We start from the raw sequence: 18,119 nt of genomic DNA, 5'->3' as shown, positions 1-18,119 counted from the left end.
CCGTCCTTTTCCTGCAGTGATCTTGTTTCTCCTGGATTTGGTTTCTCAATGGGCCTTTACAGAAAGATCTAATCAAATACTTAGTCTGCTTATGTTTGGGATTTTAAATGAGAATGATGAAGGGTGGATTTGACATCGTTATTATTGTATTTCTGAGCAAAGACAGAAAAAGAAATGGAGAGAATTCCACTTGCGAGACATTGTGTGTTTTCAGGGACCGCATTCCAGCCGAGAATTGCATTCCATGTTTGTTGTTGATTAGGTAGTGCCTGCTTTCCATGTGTGAAGGTTGTGGATGATCATGCCTTCAGAGAGACTTTGCAGAGGAAAATCTGCATGTCTTCATTCATTTTTATGATGTTGTCCATCAGAGGAAATTTCATGTATTATAATGTGAGGCCAGCAACGGAGATTGAGTGTGAGTGCATCTTTCTGCAAATGATAGCTGATCTAATTACTAGACCTGTTTTAATAAAAGATGAGGTCAGCGTTTTTTTGTTTGTTTGTTAGTTTGTTTTGTTTTGTTTTTTTGCTCCATGTGACAAAGGTCTTCACAATTTCTAGTGAAAGGAAAAACTCCGGTCTCTGTGATGACAAAGGTGCTGCAAATGTAATAAAAACTAATTGAGCACCAACGTCTATCTGCTCAGGACATTGAGGCACCTCGACATGCCTGTCAACGAGCTTGTCTTTTAATTCAGAAAGCACCAGCTCACATTGACATTCAGATGTTCTACCCTGGGGAGTGTGTGCTGATTGAGGGTGTTCAGGGGCTGTGAATTTATGGGGAACACCAAGTGCAACTTTAGTTTTAAAACCATTCAGAATCACTGCTTTTACCTTTAAGCTATCTTTATAACACACACACACACACACACACACACACACACACACACACACACACACACACACACACACGCATGCACACACACAGTCACATTTCATTGCTATTTCCATATACCTGCCATGTCAATGGCTTTCTTCATTTTATGAGACTGAATAATGTATAGTCAGAATATTGTTTAAGTGGAATGTGTGTGTGTGTGTATTTTGTTGTGTGTGTGTTCCCCATTATGTGTAAGGACACGGTCCTCTGCTGTACACAGCAGATTCCCTGAGGTAGCAAAAGCCATGTGAATAAAACATGCCGTGCCATGTGTTACCTTCTTCAGCTCTGCAGAGTTTACATTAAAAAGGTGTGTTATTCTTGCTCACAGCCGAGCCAGCCGCCAAAACGCTTCGCTTGGGAGCATTTTACTGCTTGCATGCGGGCTTCAACATCTCTGGACACCTTTCAAAGTTTTACTTGACTTTTAAACCTTTCTTCAGTCTCTGGGTTTTATGTTAATACACTCAGCAACGGAGTCCAAGTTGAAATCAAAAGAAAGACAAAGTCGTAAAAAAAAGTCTCCGCAGCACAAGTTCAGCTGCCTCAGTAAAGATGTGCCTGGTGCAGGGAGGGCTGGTAATCTACACCATATGTGGGCTGCTTGGTAATGCAGATTCAAGGTAGGATTATTAATCGCTGTGTTAGGGTTTAATGGGAAGATGTGTTATTTTGTGACTGTGTGTGCGTTTATAATGTGTGACCATGTCTTGTCAGTAGTATTAATAGTGTCATTACAGTGGAGCAGTCTGATGTATCTGATATGTGTGCAGCGAAGCCACATGCTTTCCCATGTTCACTCCTTTATCCTCTGACCCGCAGGTTGTTAGATGTCTAAATCGACCCTAACACGACGTGATAATCTGTGTGCTCACGTTCATTCCTCTTAAAGCATTTATGATTCAGTTTGACCTCCAACATACAGTGTGACATATAGATCTTGTAGCCTCACTGTTCAGGCTGCTCGCCCCGTCTCTGATTCATTTGTCAAGCTTGCGTCGCTACAGAATGTCGTGCCTAAATGAGTTAGTCATCCTGTATTGCGTTTTTGCTGTAATTAACAAGAGGAAGAGCAACAAAAGGGAAGGCAGGCAGATGGGTTCAATTGGTTTTGTATTGTGGTCTGATTACTTGCACTCCCAGGTTCTCTGGAGATGCCTTTAATCCATTATTGTTTCTAGGCAATTGCTTGTGTAATTGATTTTGCTCTAAAATTGTAATTTCTCAGGATTAATTGAGTGTGTTGTGAAGCGAGGTAACAAGGCAGGAGAGGAGGTACAAAATGACAGACAACAGAGTGATCATTAAAATCAAAAAATGGCCATGTTTTGTCTCTACTCTGTGTATATTGCTAGTGTATCCCTAATAGAAATGTGAAACAAGGGAATAAGAATGGAACAGAAAGGTTTAAAGTGAGCAGGATGTTTTTGTCAGGTTGTGGGAGAGTGGTGTGTAGATGTGATAGATGCGAGATGTGGAACTTGTGGATATGGAAAGATAATGTTCATTAACCTGAATGTAGGTCACAGTGTGATGCATTACCAAGGTTTATTCATTCATCTTTAGTAACTTCCTAGTCACGATCTCAGGGGATTAAATTAGACTGCTAGTTTGTTTAGCATTTTGGACAAAAAGCCAGTTTACTTTGTTAAAAATAAAGCAAAATAAATAATGCCAAAGAAAAAGAATGTAGGAATTGGATTATAGCCACATCTAAAAATACTACTACTACTACTACTACTACTACTACTACTACTACTACTACTAATAATAATAATAATAATAATAATAATAATAATTATAATTATAAAATACAGATCAGATTAGCTCTGATATCAGTTGTTTATTTGTGTTTACATTTTACTTTCAGTTGTGCTGTGTAGATCTGCAATGAGTTGGTGTTTGCATATGTGTAGGACAGCAGTGGCACTCTCTCTCTCTCTCTCTCTCTCTCTCTCTCTCTCTCTCTCTCTCTATCTATCTATTTCTATTCAGCCTAGTCCAGCATGCTTTAGTTAATGAAAGCTTGTGTCCAGGGAACAAGTGGATCCTCCGTACTGTACTTCTTGTTCTCTCAGACTTTTTTCCTACAGAGAAATACATGACTTGTGTATGGAAGACTGAAACTGAATACGGTGAATACTCATCATGTCTCACAAGTGTGACAGCAGAAGCTGTGCTGTTTTGCAACGGACCGTGTGAACAGAGTTAAATTCAGGAGCATCTGTGTTTCTGCCAGTCCCTTTAGGCTTGACCGAGTTATCCTCATAAATCCCACAGGGATCTGCAAACAAGTGCTTACTCTAAATTCCTGTCTGCTCCATATTTATGGTTCTCCCTAAGCTGGGGCTGCCATTAGGCTTCAATAGAAGGGATTTAACATCATTTATGTTCTCATATGCCTGAGTTTATGCTCAAAATCCATATCCCTTATGGTGTCTGCTTTATGCCATTACTCTCTGTAAGACCTCTTCACTGATGTGCTTACTCTACCTTATAATCATTTGTCGCATGGCTGCTAATTAAACACACAAGTCTGAACATTTCAAGCAAGAGTGCCCTCTACAGGTACAGGGTAATATCTCACATGAGGTTTACGCCTGAACATGAAGTGTCACCTATTGCTAAAGGTTTCATCGTTGGTCAACTCCATGACTTATCTGTCGTTATGACATTATATCTAACAGCTTCTGATAGTCTGATTTAATATAAATGCCCAGACTTTCTGGAAAGTAACGGTGTAAACAGAGTAAAAAAGGAAATAATGTGTTATTGGAACTCTCTCAGGTTTTTTTTCTACCTGATTCTTTTGACTAAATCAGATTTGTCTGTATATCATGGTCTTTCTTCCTATCTTCTGACACTGATATAATCACAGGGCACTTCTTAAGGAGATCAAAGCCCAGGATCAAATCAGGATGCGGCTGCTTTAGCTCAGAGCTCTACCAGGAAATCCCTTTTGCTAGATGAAGAAAAATGCAGGCTTTATTATTCAGATTAGTGAGAGGTATAACCATGTCCCAGATTCTGCTATAGTATACAGTCATGTTATAGAATACAGCCATGCTATAGTATACAGTACAGTAGTATACAGCCATGCTACAGTATACAGTAGTATACAGTCATACTACAGTATACAGTAGTATACAGTCATGCTATAGTATACAGCCATGCTACAGTATACAGTAGTATACAGTCATGCTATAGTATACAGCCATGCTACAGTATACAGTAGTATACAGTCATGTTACAGTATACAGTAGTATACAGCCATGCTACAGTATACAGTAGTATACAGCCATGCTACAGTATACAGTAGTATACAGTCATGCTACAGTATACAGTCATGCTATAGTATACAGCCATGCTACAGTATACAGTAGTATACAGCCATGCTTCAGTATACAGTAGTATACAGTCATGCTACAGTATACAGTAGTATACAGCCATGCTACAGTATACAGTAGTATACTGTATAGCCATGCTATAGTATACAGTAGTATACAGCCATGCTACAGTATACAGTAGTATACAGTCATACTACAGTATACAGTAGTATACAGTCATGCTATAGTATACAGCCATGCTACAGTATACAGTAGTATACAGTCATGCTATAGTATACAGCCATGCTACAGTATACAGTAGTATACAGTCATGTTACAGTATACAGTAGTATACAGCCATGCTACAGTATACAGTAGTATACAGCCATGCTACAGTATACAGTAGTATACAGTCATGCTACAGTATACAGTCATGCTATAGTATACAGCCATGCTACAGTATACAGTAGTATACAGCCATGCTTCAGTATACAGTAGTATACAGTCATGCTACAGTATACAGTAGTATACAGCCATGCTACAGTATACAGTAGTATACTGTATAGCCATGCTATAGTATACAGTAGTATACAGCCATGCTATAGTATACAGCCATACTACAGTATACAGTAGTATACAGTCATACTACAGTATACAGTAGTATACACCCATGCTACAGTATACAGCCATGCTACAGTATACAGTAGTACACTGTATAGCCATGCTATAGTATACAGCCATGCTTCAGTATACAGTAGTATACAGTCATGCTACAGTATACAGTAGTATACAGCCATGCTACAGTATCAGTAGTATACAGCCATGCTACAGTATACAGTAGTATACAGCCATGCTACAGTATACAGTAGTATACAGCCATGCTACAGTATACATTAGTATACAGTCATGCTACAGTATACAGTAGTATACAGCCATGCTACAGTATCAGTAGTATACAGCCATGCTTCAGTATACAGTAGTATACAGTCATGCTACAGTATACAGTAGTATACAGCCATGCTACAGTATCAGTAGTATACAGCCATGCTTCAGTATACAGTAGTATACAGTCATGCTACAGTATACAGTAGTATACAGCCATGCTACAGTATCAGTAGTATACAGCCATGCTACAGTATACAGTAGTATACAGTCATGCTACAGTATACAGTAGTATACAGCCATGCTACAGTATCAGTAGTATACAGCCATGCTTCAGTATACAGTAGTATACAGTCATGCTACAGTATACAGTAGTATACAGCCATGCTACAGTATCAGTAGTATACAGCCATGCTACAGTATACAGTAGTATACAGCCATGCTACAGTATACAGTAGTATACAGCCATGCTACAGTATACATTAGTATACAGTCATGCTACAGTATACAGTAGTATACAGCCATGCTACAGTATCAGTAGTATACAGCCATGCTTCAGTATACAGTAGTATACAGTCATGCTACAGTATACAGTAGTATACAGCCATGCTACAGTATCAGTAGTATACAGCCATGCTACAGTATCAGTAGTATACAGCCATGCTACAGTATACAGTAGTATACAGTCATGCTACAGTATACAGTAGTATACAGCCATGCTACAGTATACAGCAGTATACAGCCATGCTACAGTATACATTAGTATACAGTCATGCTACAGTATACAGTAGTATACAGCCATGCTATAGTATACATCCATGCAATAGTATACAGTCATGTTACAGAATACAGTAGTATACAGCCATGCTATAGTATACAGTAGTATACAGCCATGCTACAGTATACAGTAGCCATGCTATAGTATACAGTCATGCTACAGTATACAGCCATGATATAGTATACAATCATGCTACAGTATATAGGCATGCTACAGTATACAGTAGTATACAGCCCTGCTACGGTATACAGTCATGGAGTATTAATTTAAACTTTGTTATTTGCTTATCTAATTGCTAAATTGAGCAATGAAATACAGTACACCTGAGTTATGAGTCATAAAAAAGAACTCTCTCTCTCTCTCTCTCTCTCTCTCTCCCCCCCCTCTCTTTCTCTCTCTTAGACACACATACACACACACACACACACACACACACACAAATCTATGTCTTTACACATGTGTTTTCTGTGTATGGGTATTTCTGTGCTTCTGTGTACGTTGGCCCACCACAAGGGAGATGACAGGTCTGCTGTTGCTCCAGCTGTCTTGCTGTTAATAATTATGCCACAGTGCTACACTGATGACAGTCTCTTTTCTTTGTCTGAAGAGACAGATTCTCTGAAAAGGCACAGAATATTGTTAGCAAGTTAAAAGTTCACTTCTCCTTAGGGTAGGTGTTGTAGCAAAGCAGAGCTTATAGTAGCAATGGGAATATAGAGCTCCTCTTTTTTCATTCTGCTGGCGGAAATGGGGCTACTGATGGAGAGTGGGCACAGCTCAGTTCTGGACAGTGAGCATCCTCCTGCCATCTGCACACACACTCTTTCCCTTGGCATGATCATGCTGTAATGTACCTAATGATTGTGTACCCTCCAATACATCTGCTTATGTAGCTTGATGTACATGCCTGTTCTATCAGAACTCTTCATCTAGTCACTTTTACATTGAAGCCTTGTTTCTGATTACTTGTTTCTGGTTTTGTGCTCTCTCTGCACTTTAGGGTGATCAGCAGAGCTCCAGGGCTGAAGTTGGTGGTTGAAACTCTGATGTCGTCCCTTAAACCAATCGGAAACATTGTGGTCATCTGCTGTGCCTTCTTCATTATTTTCGGCATCTTGGGGGTTCAGGTGAATTAATGTTTCTGTAATATACATGTTTTATATGATGAACAACATACAATATATGGCGTGACTATTGAATATTTACAGTACATATCTATCAATATCAAAGGGTGTATATTGTGTAAGCCAACAGATTTTGAGCCACAAGGCTGGCTTGGGTAACATGCCATACATCAATGGGGTAATTTATGCCTGTATCATAAAGACCCAGAGTCATAAATTTCACTGGGTTCCCACTGGGTTTACTCTACAAGATCCTGTCTAAAGGATCATTATACTGACAAAGAGGTACATAAGAAGAACATATGGCCAGAGGTACCTGGGGCCCAGAATCCAGCCATCTATACAGTATGTTAGTATTGACATTTATGAAACATTATATCTGTCCACAACTTACCGAAACTAATGGGGAAATCTGACAGCCATTTATCATTGACTCCTCTATTTACTCCTGCTCATTTTTACTCTCTTATATAATGAAGGGTCGACCACTCAATAAACAGACTCAGCTTTATTAAAAATCAGCCTTGTTCTTCTAGTTGACATGTCAGCCATGTTGAACCAATGATGTATCCTTTAAATACACATCAATATAGTGATCTGTAACACAGTTTTATTAATGACTCAAAGCCATGGTGTAATGTTTAATGTGTTATGTGTAATTTCCTGTTAATGAGATTGGTCTTCAGTGTAATGCGTTTTAAAATGTAAATGACTCCTTCTTTCTCTCTAAACAGCTGTTCAAGGGAAAGTTCTACGTGTGCCAGGGGGAGGATATAAGGAATATAACAAATAAGTCAGACTGCCTTCTTTTTAAATACAAGTGGGTTAGGCACAAGTACAATTTTGACAACCTGGGACAGGTGAGCCCTAGCCAGGCCTTATTTAAGCTTATTAATATCCAATGTTTTCAACAAAAATTAACTGCGCCATATTTGATTTGTGTTTTGCCAGGCTCTGATGTCTCTATTTGTACTGGCCTCTAAGGATGGCTGGGTCGACATTATGTATGATGGACTAGATGCTGTAGGCGTTGATCAGCAGGTACCTGTCAAGTACACATTCATCTAATGATGTCTATTTTACATATGAGAATTCAGAATTCTATCTTTTATTTATTTTCTCTCTATTAGTTTTATTCGCTTGTCTGATAAAATAACGGCTGACTCATTAGTGGTATAGCAGTATCCAACACGTTCATATATTTGCATTAGGATTTTAATATTAATATTGTATTTCTGTGACCTTCAGGTACCTTTGCCAGTGCATGATTACTGTAATTACGGCCAGAACATTCATCTCACACTCAAGATTCTTTCATACCCCTTCATCCTAATGTGTTGTTATATATCATTGATCATTAATTTGTTTTATCAATCTGTATTTCAGCCTATAATGAACCACAACCCCTGGATGCTGCTGTATTTCATCTCTTTCCTGTTGATCGTGGCTTTTTTTGTGCTCAATATGTTTGTGGGTGTGGTGGTGGAAAACTTCCACAAGTGTCGGCGGCACCAGGAAGCCGAAGAGGCCAAGCGGCGCGAGGAGAAACGCCTGAAAAGAATGGAGAAAAAGAGAAGGAGTAAGGAGAAGGAGCTGGCTGGTCGGTAGTCTTTCCACATCTTTCTGAGTCCTGCTTGGCCGTTAGATTCGACGCTAAATTCCACGCTAGAGCTAATCAGAATGACCGGCGTGCAGTGAATGAAATGCCCGGCTGGCGCGTAGCTAGGACAATCCCCCTCGCAGCCTGATCCCCTCTGCCTGGGAACGTAGCTCAAGCATGTCCCATGGCCTGCATGCCAGCCTGAATCCTGACAGAGAGCAGGGTGTGTGGTATATTCCTGTCCCAGGGGTCTGCCAAGTCTGCTCTTCCCATGCATGCAGGGCAGGGGTAAACAACATTCTTTAGTTTTGCACTGTTTTCGAAAGAGTCGGTTAGATCCTACATCACAAGTTCACAATTGCTTTTCCTACTATTTTCAGCACTAAGACCCCCTGAGTGTGATGATGGAGGTTTGGCAGCATATTGTTTGACAAAGTGATAGCAGACAGTTTGTACCCTTGAGAAATACAGATGAAAATATACCCAATGGCAGGTGATGAGTAACTGAAAAGTACACAAACACACAAAAGGACAGAGAAATATGAGTACAGGACTAGCTGCTGTCAGTCTTGTTCTGTCTGTTCTTCATGACTAAAGCAGGATTTTCTCTTTAAGTGTTTGAAGTGGTTTGGTTTGTTTGTTTTAGCTTATTTAGTTTGGTAGATTTTATAGCATAGTTGTGTTCAAACTATGCATTGACTAAAAACTTAATTTATTGTTTGTGAAGACATCAAATGATTAAAGGCAAAAAGAGCTCTTTAGTGAAATAACTTTAAAGAAGCAAAAACAGTACAGCTAATGATGACAAGAGTTGGACTCAGAATAATTGGAAATAGCTACAAACAAGACTGTTTCACCAGCACATTCACATTGAACATCCACTCTCCATTTTCTGCTTATACATCAGCTCCTTCAGCAGGCTTCCCAGGCCTTGCCTGATTAACATGGTCTCATTCTTTTAGATATAATGCTGACGGGTGTCAGTTGGTCCAGTCCTGAGAGCGGATTGACAGGTACAGAGTATTTCTGGCATGTCTGTGTGTTCACCGTGGTGGTGTTTAAGGGGCTTTGGCTATAGGGCAATATAAGGGAGGGCACCTTCAGTAGTCCAAGGCCCCACCTCATCGAAACCCGTGAGAATCGTCTGTGGACATGTGTGTATGTAATTTATCCACAATTCATCAACTGTCCAGCAGCATCACCGGCTCCTACCAGCTAAACCTCACGCTCACACTGGGGAGATAGACAGATAGAGTGAGAGAGACAGAGACAGATGAGAAAACAGGAAATGCTCTAATTCATATCAATAGCACTCTGCAAACTAATAAGCACTATAATGTAACTTTTATCTATTTGTAACTGTATAAAGAAATCTCAGACTCTAACTATAATGGCTTGAGTGTAATAAGCACACATCAGTCTGCAGTAAGTGCTAGTTAAAATAAAATGTTAGACTATGCTCTTGCTTTTGCCCCCATTGTGAAGCATTGTGTCTGACTGTGAGGGGAAGAGTTACACCGTAAACGTCTAGCTTTATGTAATTTGTCTGCTTCTGGTTTCTATATATCTGTTTTGGGTGTCATTGCTCAGTGCTTGCTTTGTATTTGTGATGTATCCTGTTTCCACCAGTTATCACTATTTTCACGATTCTATTGATAGAGCGAGTTGTTCTCACCACAACACACACCACACCACTCATTATTGTTTAGTTGTTCAGAGACTGCATGACTGTGTGGCAACTCATCTATTTATGTGATTTCCTGCTCAATCATTGCTACACCAGTTCTAGAAGAAAACAGTTAATTGCTATACTGACTGGTCAGTTAGAACAAGCATTATGTGGCTGACGATGCAACCTTCTTCACTCCTTTTGAGTTTAAAGTAGTTAGCAACATGTAGATAGTGCGAGCTTTTTGCAAATAATTAACATAAAGTTAAGGTATTTGACGATATCTTTGTCAGACTTTTCATACAAATGATTTAGTAGCACTTTATTTTACAGTGAGTTGACTATTGACTTTTTGCTATTGAATATTTAAATATCTTGTAATTACAGTACCAGTCTTGCCTGGATCATACATTGCAGGTTGGATTTTGAAGTCCATAGTCATTTAAGTATATGTTGGTGCTACAGTGCAGTATTTACTAAGAACTTAATGGCTGGTAATGCAAGCACACGAGAACTAATATGAAATAAAATACGAGAAAAACAACACCACATGGTGCTAAGAGCTAATGTTGAAAATGATATAATGTTATAATTATTACAACACATTTGCATCAACCTTCACTGTTCAGTCTTAAACCAGGTTGGTACAACTTAGCACTATGATGTTACTTCTTAGCATTAACTACCCCATATTTTTGACAATGAACTTGCAAACTGTATTATTACATTTTCAATATACCTCATTGATGCCTACAGTATGCAGCTCTTTATTTATTATATGATTTCTGCAATGTTCACCAAGGTCTGACATAAAACTACTGAGCAGGAGATTTAAGAAAACTTATTCTTACAAACTACTTTACAAAGTATGTTCAAAAGATTATACAATAATTAGCAAATCCTTACTTTAGTGTCTTTATTGAGAGTTTCAGAAAGTCCCAGATAGGTCCCCCAGATAAGTCACTTAAAAAAATTAGGAAAATTAGGAAGATTATAAGAATAGTCTTGCAACTTTAGAAAGTTTAATACCTAAAAATATTTGTCCTCTTGTGAGTGCCACTTTTATACTAGTTCTATCACCTCACACATCTCTAAAAAATACACACAAGTGTGTATCCAAGCTGCCAAAGTGAACACCAATTAAAATAGTTGTGGCCATTTAAATTCAATTCCACTTAATATAATTCGATAAAGAATTATAATTTGTGGACTCTATTAACAATGTGGTTCTTTCTATTGTTCTGGGTCCTTTCAAACCTAGTTTTACATCTAGCAACTCCACTAGAAGGGTGTTTATATATAGATTGTACGTTCTGGTGTTGTTTGTGCCAATCTGAGAGATTTTCAGTGCCTGAGGATGTCTACTTTTTCAGCTACAGCAATCTTCCAAAAAAAAACTCCCACTCCACTACACTTTATTATTACTTTGTCTTTCTTTTAGATCCCTTCAGTCACTCAGTGTTTCTCTAAATGTGTCAATGTTTTTAGCATTCTGTTAAATATACTTTTATTCTTTTAGTGTTTAGTATAATCAGCACAACCATTATTGTGTATACATCTAGTCTGTTCTTCAGGTGTGTTATAGCGTACATGCCTGTGCTATACAAATTATGTATGAATTATAACTTTGCTGTCTGAATGGACATCTGGCAACCTCTGATTTGTTCCTAATGAGCAAACAGTGTGTTAATTACCTTGGCCTCTACTTACCTTGAGTATGTTTGAGACTTCTGAATGGGCTCTGTAGAAAAGACTTCCTGACCCCAATCCGTCTCTCTCTATTAGATGCTGTTCCTGCTGTGTGCTAGTGGACACATCAAATGTGTTGGTTAATCAAGTCATGTTCTTCTTTCCTCAATGTTGGTCCATTAAAGGCCTGTGAGGACTTTTATTGCACAGTCTTACATAAAGTGCTTATTCATGTTTGTTATATAATTTTTTTCTTTTAGCAAAACACTTCAAAACATCTGTAAATATAGATTTATTTTGAGGCTTTGGGTTGATTCTGTATAATATTTGCAGTCTGAATGAATTCTTATTCTTCACTATAGCTTTGATTTCCGACTATAGTAGACTTGCCTGAGAAACTGAATAATTGAAGCTCATTCTATAAGAGAAATAATATCTAACCTGATCCACTGTGGAGGCAAATGGAGCTGGGTTATGGGGAGTCTTTTGATGGATTTTCTTAATATTAAGGTGTGAGCTTAGCTTTATTTGTTTGTAATAAAGCGTATTACCTCATCTATCACACTCACCGCTAGGTAGGCGAACCTGTCAAAAAACAATAGTGGATGATTATAACGCTTTAATTACTTATTGTTCTTTACTGTTATTAACCATAACGGGTATTTAATAATGTTGTCTTGTCAGCTAAGACATTATGACATGACCGAGCAAATATTCTTGGCAGAATGGTGTTGTGTTATCTATCAGCTTTCAGCAGCTCTTTCATTCTTCAAAGGCATTTTTGTTCTTTATGTTACATAACTGACTGCGTCTGTGAATGAACAGATGGTAAAAGCTTAAAAAAAAAAAAAAAAAGATTTCTCAGTAAACAGAATAGCATTTCTGGCAATTTGCTGTGTTTTTTATGTTTGTATTCTTTTGTTAATATTCCTAAAGGTAAAGACCCTCTGAAGTGAATGATTTTTGTTGTGATTTAACATTAATTAGCTTAGACTTCAGCAACAGAGTACTGCATATTAATTCTCATCTAGTTTTTGTGATGTATATCGAATCTCATTCTAGTGTTGTGACTTGTACTAGAGTAACCTTCTCTTATTGCCAGATAACACAAACAGATGATGTGATGGATGTGTGATGTAAAAACAGTTAGAAGAAAGAGAGATATACTAAACTTCACGTTTCGATATTATGTCAGTTCATTCACTTCTTTACCCTCGTCTTTTCTTTTATTGCTCAGAGGAATCGAATTATAACAAATCGAACCTTATATTGTTATCATTGCAATGCAAGTTTGATTTTTTTATATTAGAAAGCACTCATAGGAATGAGTTACCAGTTTGCAGCCAATAAGAAAGACATTAGAGACAATTTAAAAGTATTCATATGCTTTAAGAAAAGAGTGTAAAAGTTAAGATTACTAGAAACTAGAAATGCTCAAGTAGAATTATTCCTAGAATGGTTATTGCTGTTTCTTCTTTTACACTATTAGCTGTTTCTAGAGCAACAAAGATGAAATTTTCTACATTTCTACAGTACAATGCTAATAGTATTATTCACCACTGGGTAAATCATCATGTCGAGAGTGACTGTTTGTTCTGCTCTCTGGCTGATCAGCAGTCAGACACATGTAGCGCTACCCAGATGACAAGGCAACATACTGACGGATAAACGAGACAGTCCAGCGAGAAAACCAGTGAGTAATTCCTGACAGTTTTAGTACATGCTTGATTCAGAGCAGTAGATTTTCCTCTGGAACAAATCAGAAATAATTCTTCTTGGATACTTCATGACTTGCTGATTGATTGCTGGAGCTACGAGTGAACTGTTAGAGATATGTTTTGTAGTCTGTTATTTGACAGGTGTTCATGCAGACAGTTATCTTTTCTGGAACATTTATTTCCATATAATATGACCAGTAAACGACTTTTTTTCTTTCGTTGCTTGATTACCCCCTAAAATTCCCAGCATATTCCTTGTACAGCATGTTGTATTATGTACAGTGACTCTAAGTACAGTATGCGGTTAATAGTGAGGAATGTATATCTAGGTTACTGTAGACTGAGGAATAGTTTCGGTTGAATAAATGCATATGGCGCTCGGGTTAAATGGTGAAGAATGTCACCGCACTGTGCAGATCATCCCTTTCATTTTGCATCCCATCCTCCACTTGCTATGTATGTTTCATCATACATCATTCATCTTAAACGGCCATCTCACTCAAGTCAGACTCAGAAAGAAAGTGTGGTTTGTCTGCCATATCTACCAGCATGATGTTTATGTGTTTCTGTGTCTATTGTCTTGTTTCTCTGTATGTATGTGTCTGTTTGATTCTATTATACTATGCTCTGACATTACTATCATTGACATATATGGCATATTTTCCTTTTCTTTAATATTTCTTTGTCTGAACTCCTTCATTTACTGCACTATCCTTCTATCTCTTATCTCTCTGATTTATCTGTGTTAACAGGGCAGAATTTGGGACATCCAGCAGAAACATGATTGATGATTAAGTTAATCTGACTTTTTTTTTCGGTTGGCTTCTGAGTCAGTGTGTGATGGTTTATAGTGTAATACAATAACATAACGGAAAGCCAGATCTCAGCAAGAAAGCCTCTTATCACACTGAACCAGTGACCAACAGACATTGACTCATTCTGTGAACAATCTATTGATTTACTTTTGCAAAATCATCCCTAACAAATGAAACAAGAATGAACGGTTCATCTGGATGTATCATTAAGTTATATGGCTGCACTCCACCCCACACACACACACCCCACACAATATATATATATATATATGTATATATATATTATTTTTCTTTCAGACATCCAGGCTTATCTGTTTTTCTTGTCTCCATAGAGTTATTCAGTCTGCTCACTCGTCATGCATTTCACCTCACTTCAACTTTAAAGTGCATTCGGCACTCTCCTCGACACACACAGTGTTTAATCGAGTCTAACTACAATCACTTCACTACCACATACATCTCACATCGCATAGACTCGCAGCCAGCCTTTTGTCTATACCCACTATCTTTATATAATTATATTTAGATAATGACTCGTAAACAAGAATAATATTCAGAATAAATTGGTAATAGGATTTATCAAATATTAATTCATTTGTCATTTACCTTAATAAATGCTATCCTAGGTAGTGTTATGTGGGTTCTATATACTGTAGCAGGGACATGAGGTGAGCATGAAGGTGTACATCATTAAGATAAAGAAAGGTACTTTTAATATCATGTTACATTAGTTAACACTTTTTTTGGTGTTTCTAAACAAGTCCACATCTTAAAACTTTTCTAAAAATGTATAAACACACACACACAAAAAAAAAACACAATATATTTTAATACACATCTAAAAAACCTCAAAATTCAAATAATAATTTATGACTTATTACACACATGTAATGGATATAAAACTATACACACACCTGTTAATAACCAAACAAACCCCCCAAAAAATGTTTCTGATTGGTTTCCTCTTAATTTTTTTTCACTATTTATTATTTTTTTTTTTCAAATGACAAAAACCTGCTATTTTAACAGGGGTTTGTAGACTTTTTTAATCTCCACTACACATATGATTTTATTATATTATAAATAGCACAATAAACAAGATTAAACTTAAATGAAATGATAATTTCACATAATACATATAACCATATTTCATACACACTTGCAGACTTACTTTGCTAGAAATCCAGAGGAATAATATCTTATTAAACACCGTGCAGATTGCTGAGGTGAATAAAGCGGTTGCTTTTACAGCTGGACACTGCCAGTCTTAATGCCCTAAGCTGAGCTGGACAGTCAGTTCTCACCCATAACATTCTCTTCCACTTTTCGTTTTAAAAGAAATGACCTCAGCGTGCTGCGTGACGAGCCTCCGCACGCCTTCATTGCTACAGACGTGCTTCTCAACAGCTTTGGCTCGGGCATGTAAAAAAACAGTGGAGAGAACAGATAGGTTTGTTTCTGAGATCAATAATCAAAACTTTGCTAACACTCTATAATAAATCAGAGACAGAAGTAGATTTCAAACCATACTCTAATTATAAAACATATTTACTGTTCTAAATTCAACATCATTAGAACTTTCTAAATCCATGTGCACTGCATATGAAGCAGGGATTAGTAGACGCGCTAATACACTTCTGCTTAGGGGAATAAAAACACATTGGTCTTTCATTTTTTTAGTTAGTTTCTTTGAAATTGAATTTACCTTGGACTATCCGTAAAAGCAATCATTCATGCAACCATTATAACCTGATGACTGTCTTGTTTTTATTGTGTGGTGTTTAGTGTTTGATATTCATAACAATACATCACACCGTGTCTGTATTTCCCAACTGTCCAAGCTCCTGAGGTAGAAGTTGATGTTCACCATCTCTGTGGACGCATTGCTTCTGTGTACAGTGGCCTGATTTTCATTTTGAAAAGAATGTTGGATATGTGCCTAGTTTTTTCCTCATAAACTAAATCAAGATCAGTGTTAATTTTTTTTTTTACTGGAAGAACAATTTATTGGTCTGGCAACACATTTTACTTTTTACACTCATCCAAAAGAGGTCTAGAACCCTGGGTTTAAATAGGGTCACTGTTCTCTAAATGCACTGAATACACTAGAGGCATCGAAATGCATCAAAGCTCCTCACCTCAAGCTTTATGGGTATTGCACCAAATTACATAATGGTTGACCGTTGTAGTCATTGTAGTCAAGAAGGCTTGTGACTCATGCTTGAGTGTAAAACAGTGTTGTTTAACATTTATTCTTTTAATACAAATTCATTTGAAATATTGTGATGAATATAATAAAATAGCTATCTCAGCAAAAAATGCCCCATTAAGTCACAGTCATGGTATCATTAGACAGTTAGACGGTGCCACAAAAATAGATAAGAAGATGGACTGAACCGAGAGCTATGGTCCATACCACCGTTTCATTCTCTCACATTGGTTAAAAATAGTTTCAGACCATTTCCCCTCTCTACTTTAAATCTCCTTAAAGCTGACTTGGCTAATACTTATATGGCCATTTGCTTTGAAGCATTTCAATAGGCTGACATCAGAGTGGCACCTCTGCCAAAATAACCCAACTTTAATCCATTTTCCATATGTGGCATGCCAAGCTTCTCACCCTCTCCAGGGAGTGTGAGTGAAAGGTTGAGGTTTTAGAAGCTAATTTGGCTCCATGCACCTTTGTTTCCCTTCTTTAGTCTCCACTGGCAAGCCGCAAAATGGCTATGCAATACACAAGCCATCAAAGACAAATCATATGTTCTTGGTGCAGTACTCATTAGCTGAAAGAAACTGTGGTAAACTCTCTCTCATCTATTTACCAGTGATCTCTCTACATAAGAGAGCATATACTGTAGGAGCATATATGTGTGCATGTTTTGTCAGACTGAAATACGAGAGGGGAGAGCTTCTCATCAAGGATGAAAAGAGGAAAGCAGAGCAACAGTACGGTCGTATGGGAGCCGACCTCTTCGAAAGCAGCCAGGTGCACTTGTAAGCAGAAAACCAACCCCACCCAGAGACGCCATGCCCTGGTTCTGAACTGTCTCGGTAATCGAGCACCCTAGATTTGGAGCAGTCTGCCCTGCTTTGCTTGTCCCCCTGGATTTTATAGTGTTGCCATCACAAAAGGCAAGCTATGTTGTGAGGTCTGTTCTACTCTTTGAAAAGAAAGCTAAAGTTTTGCCCATGCTGGGTAGTTTTGAATTGTAAAATTCTTATGTCAGCACATTTTAGAACACAATAACATGGCTCCAGTTAGGCAGCATGTAAGCCAGTGCCAATATTGTGATCCTGTGTTAATTATGCACAGCATGGGACTAGCTGGTATCCTTTTTCAAGCCCTCCTGCCACAGGGAATCTTCAAACGCATGCATAATGGCAGACAGTAAAAGCACATTAACACTTTTAGTGACATGGAGGGTGTTTTGTTTTGTCTGTACTCCAATAAGCTCTCATACAGAATCTATAAGGGTGGTTCCAGTCCAGGGAACCACAACAGGATCCGCTGTCAGTCCCATAAATCCCCATGGGGAATTAATCCCCAGACACTGATGTATGTGCATATAAAAAGTGTTTGTCTATGCTTGCATATGTACGACTGTCCCAGCACGGACCATTATCTTCTCAGA

At 37.9% G+C, this 18,119-nt stretch overlaps 1 protein-coding gene across 8 annotated transcripts in view; it reads left to right on the top strand.

Annotated features, from left to right (window-relative positions):
* The window catches only part of cacna1g (calcium channel, voltage-dependent, T type, alpha 1G subunit), a 179,507-nt gene that overhangs the window by 141,543 nt on the left and 19,845 nt on the right, over positions 1–18,119 (top strand). For 7 of the 8 annotated variants that reach the window (XM_060858841.1, XM_060858827.1, XM_060858813.1 and 4 more), the window contains 4 exons: positions 6,873–6,999; positions 7,731–7,856; positions 7,948–8,037; positions 8,383–8,575. In XM_060858841.1, coding sequence (XP_060714824.1) covers positions 6,873–6,999; positions 7,731–7,856; positions 7,948–8,037; positions 8,383–8,575 — 536 coding nt within the window. Of the gene's footprint in view, positions 1–6,872; positions 7,000–7,730; positions 7,857–7,947; positions 8,038–8,382; positions 8,576–9,558; positions 9,610–18,119 lie in introns of all 8 variants that reach the window. The other variant, XM_060858862.1, reaches the window with a different exon arrangement.

This window comes from Tachysurus vachellii, chromosome 2 (genome assembly GCF_030014155.1).
Source record: "Tachysurus vachellii isolate PV-2020 chromosome 2, HZAU_Pvac_v1, whole genome shotgun sequence".
In the NCBI taxonomy this organism is placed as follows: domain Eukaryota; kingdom Metazoa; phylum Chordata; class Actinopteri; order Siluriformes; family Bagridae; genus Tachysurus; species Tachysurus vachellii.
The sequence above is the reverse complement of the archived record's forward strand: the minus strand, read 5'-3'. Positions and strand labels throughout refer to the sequence as shown.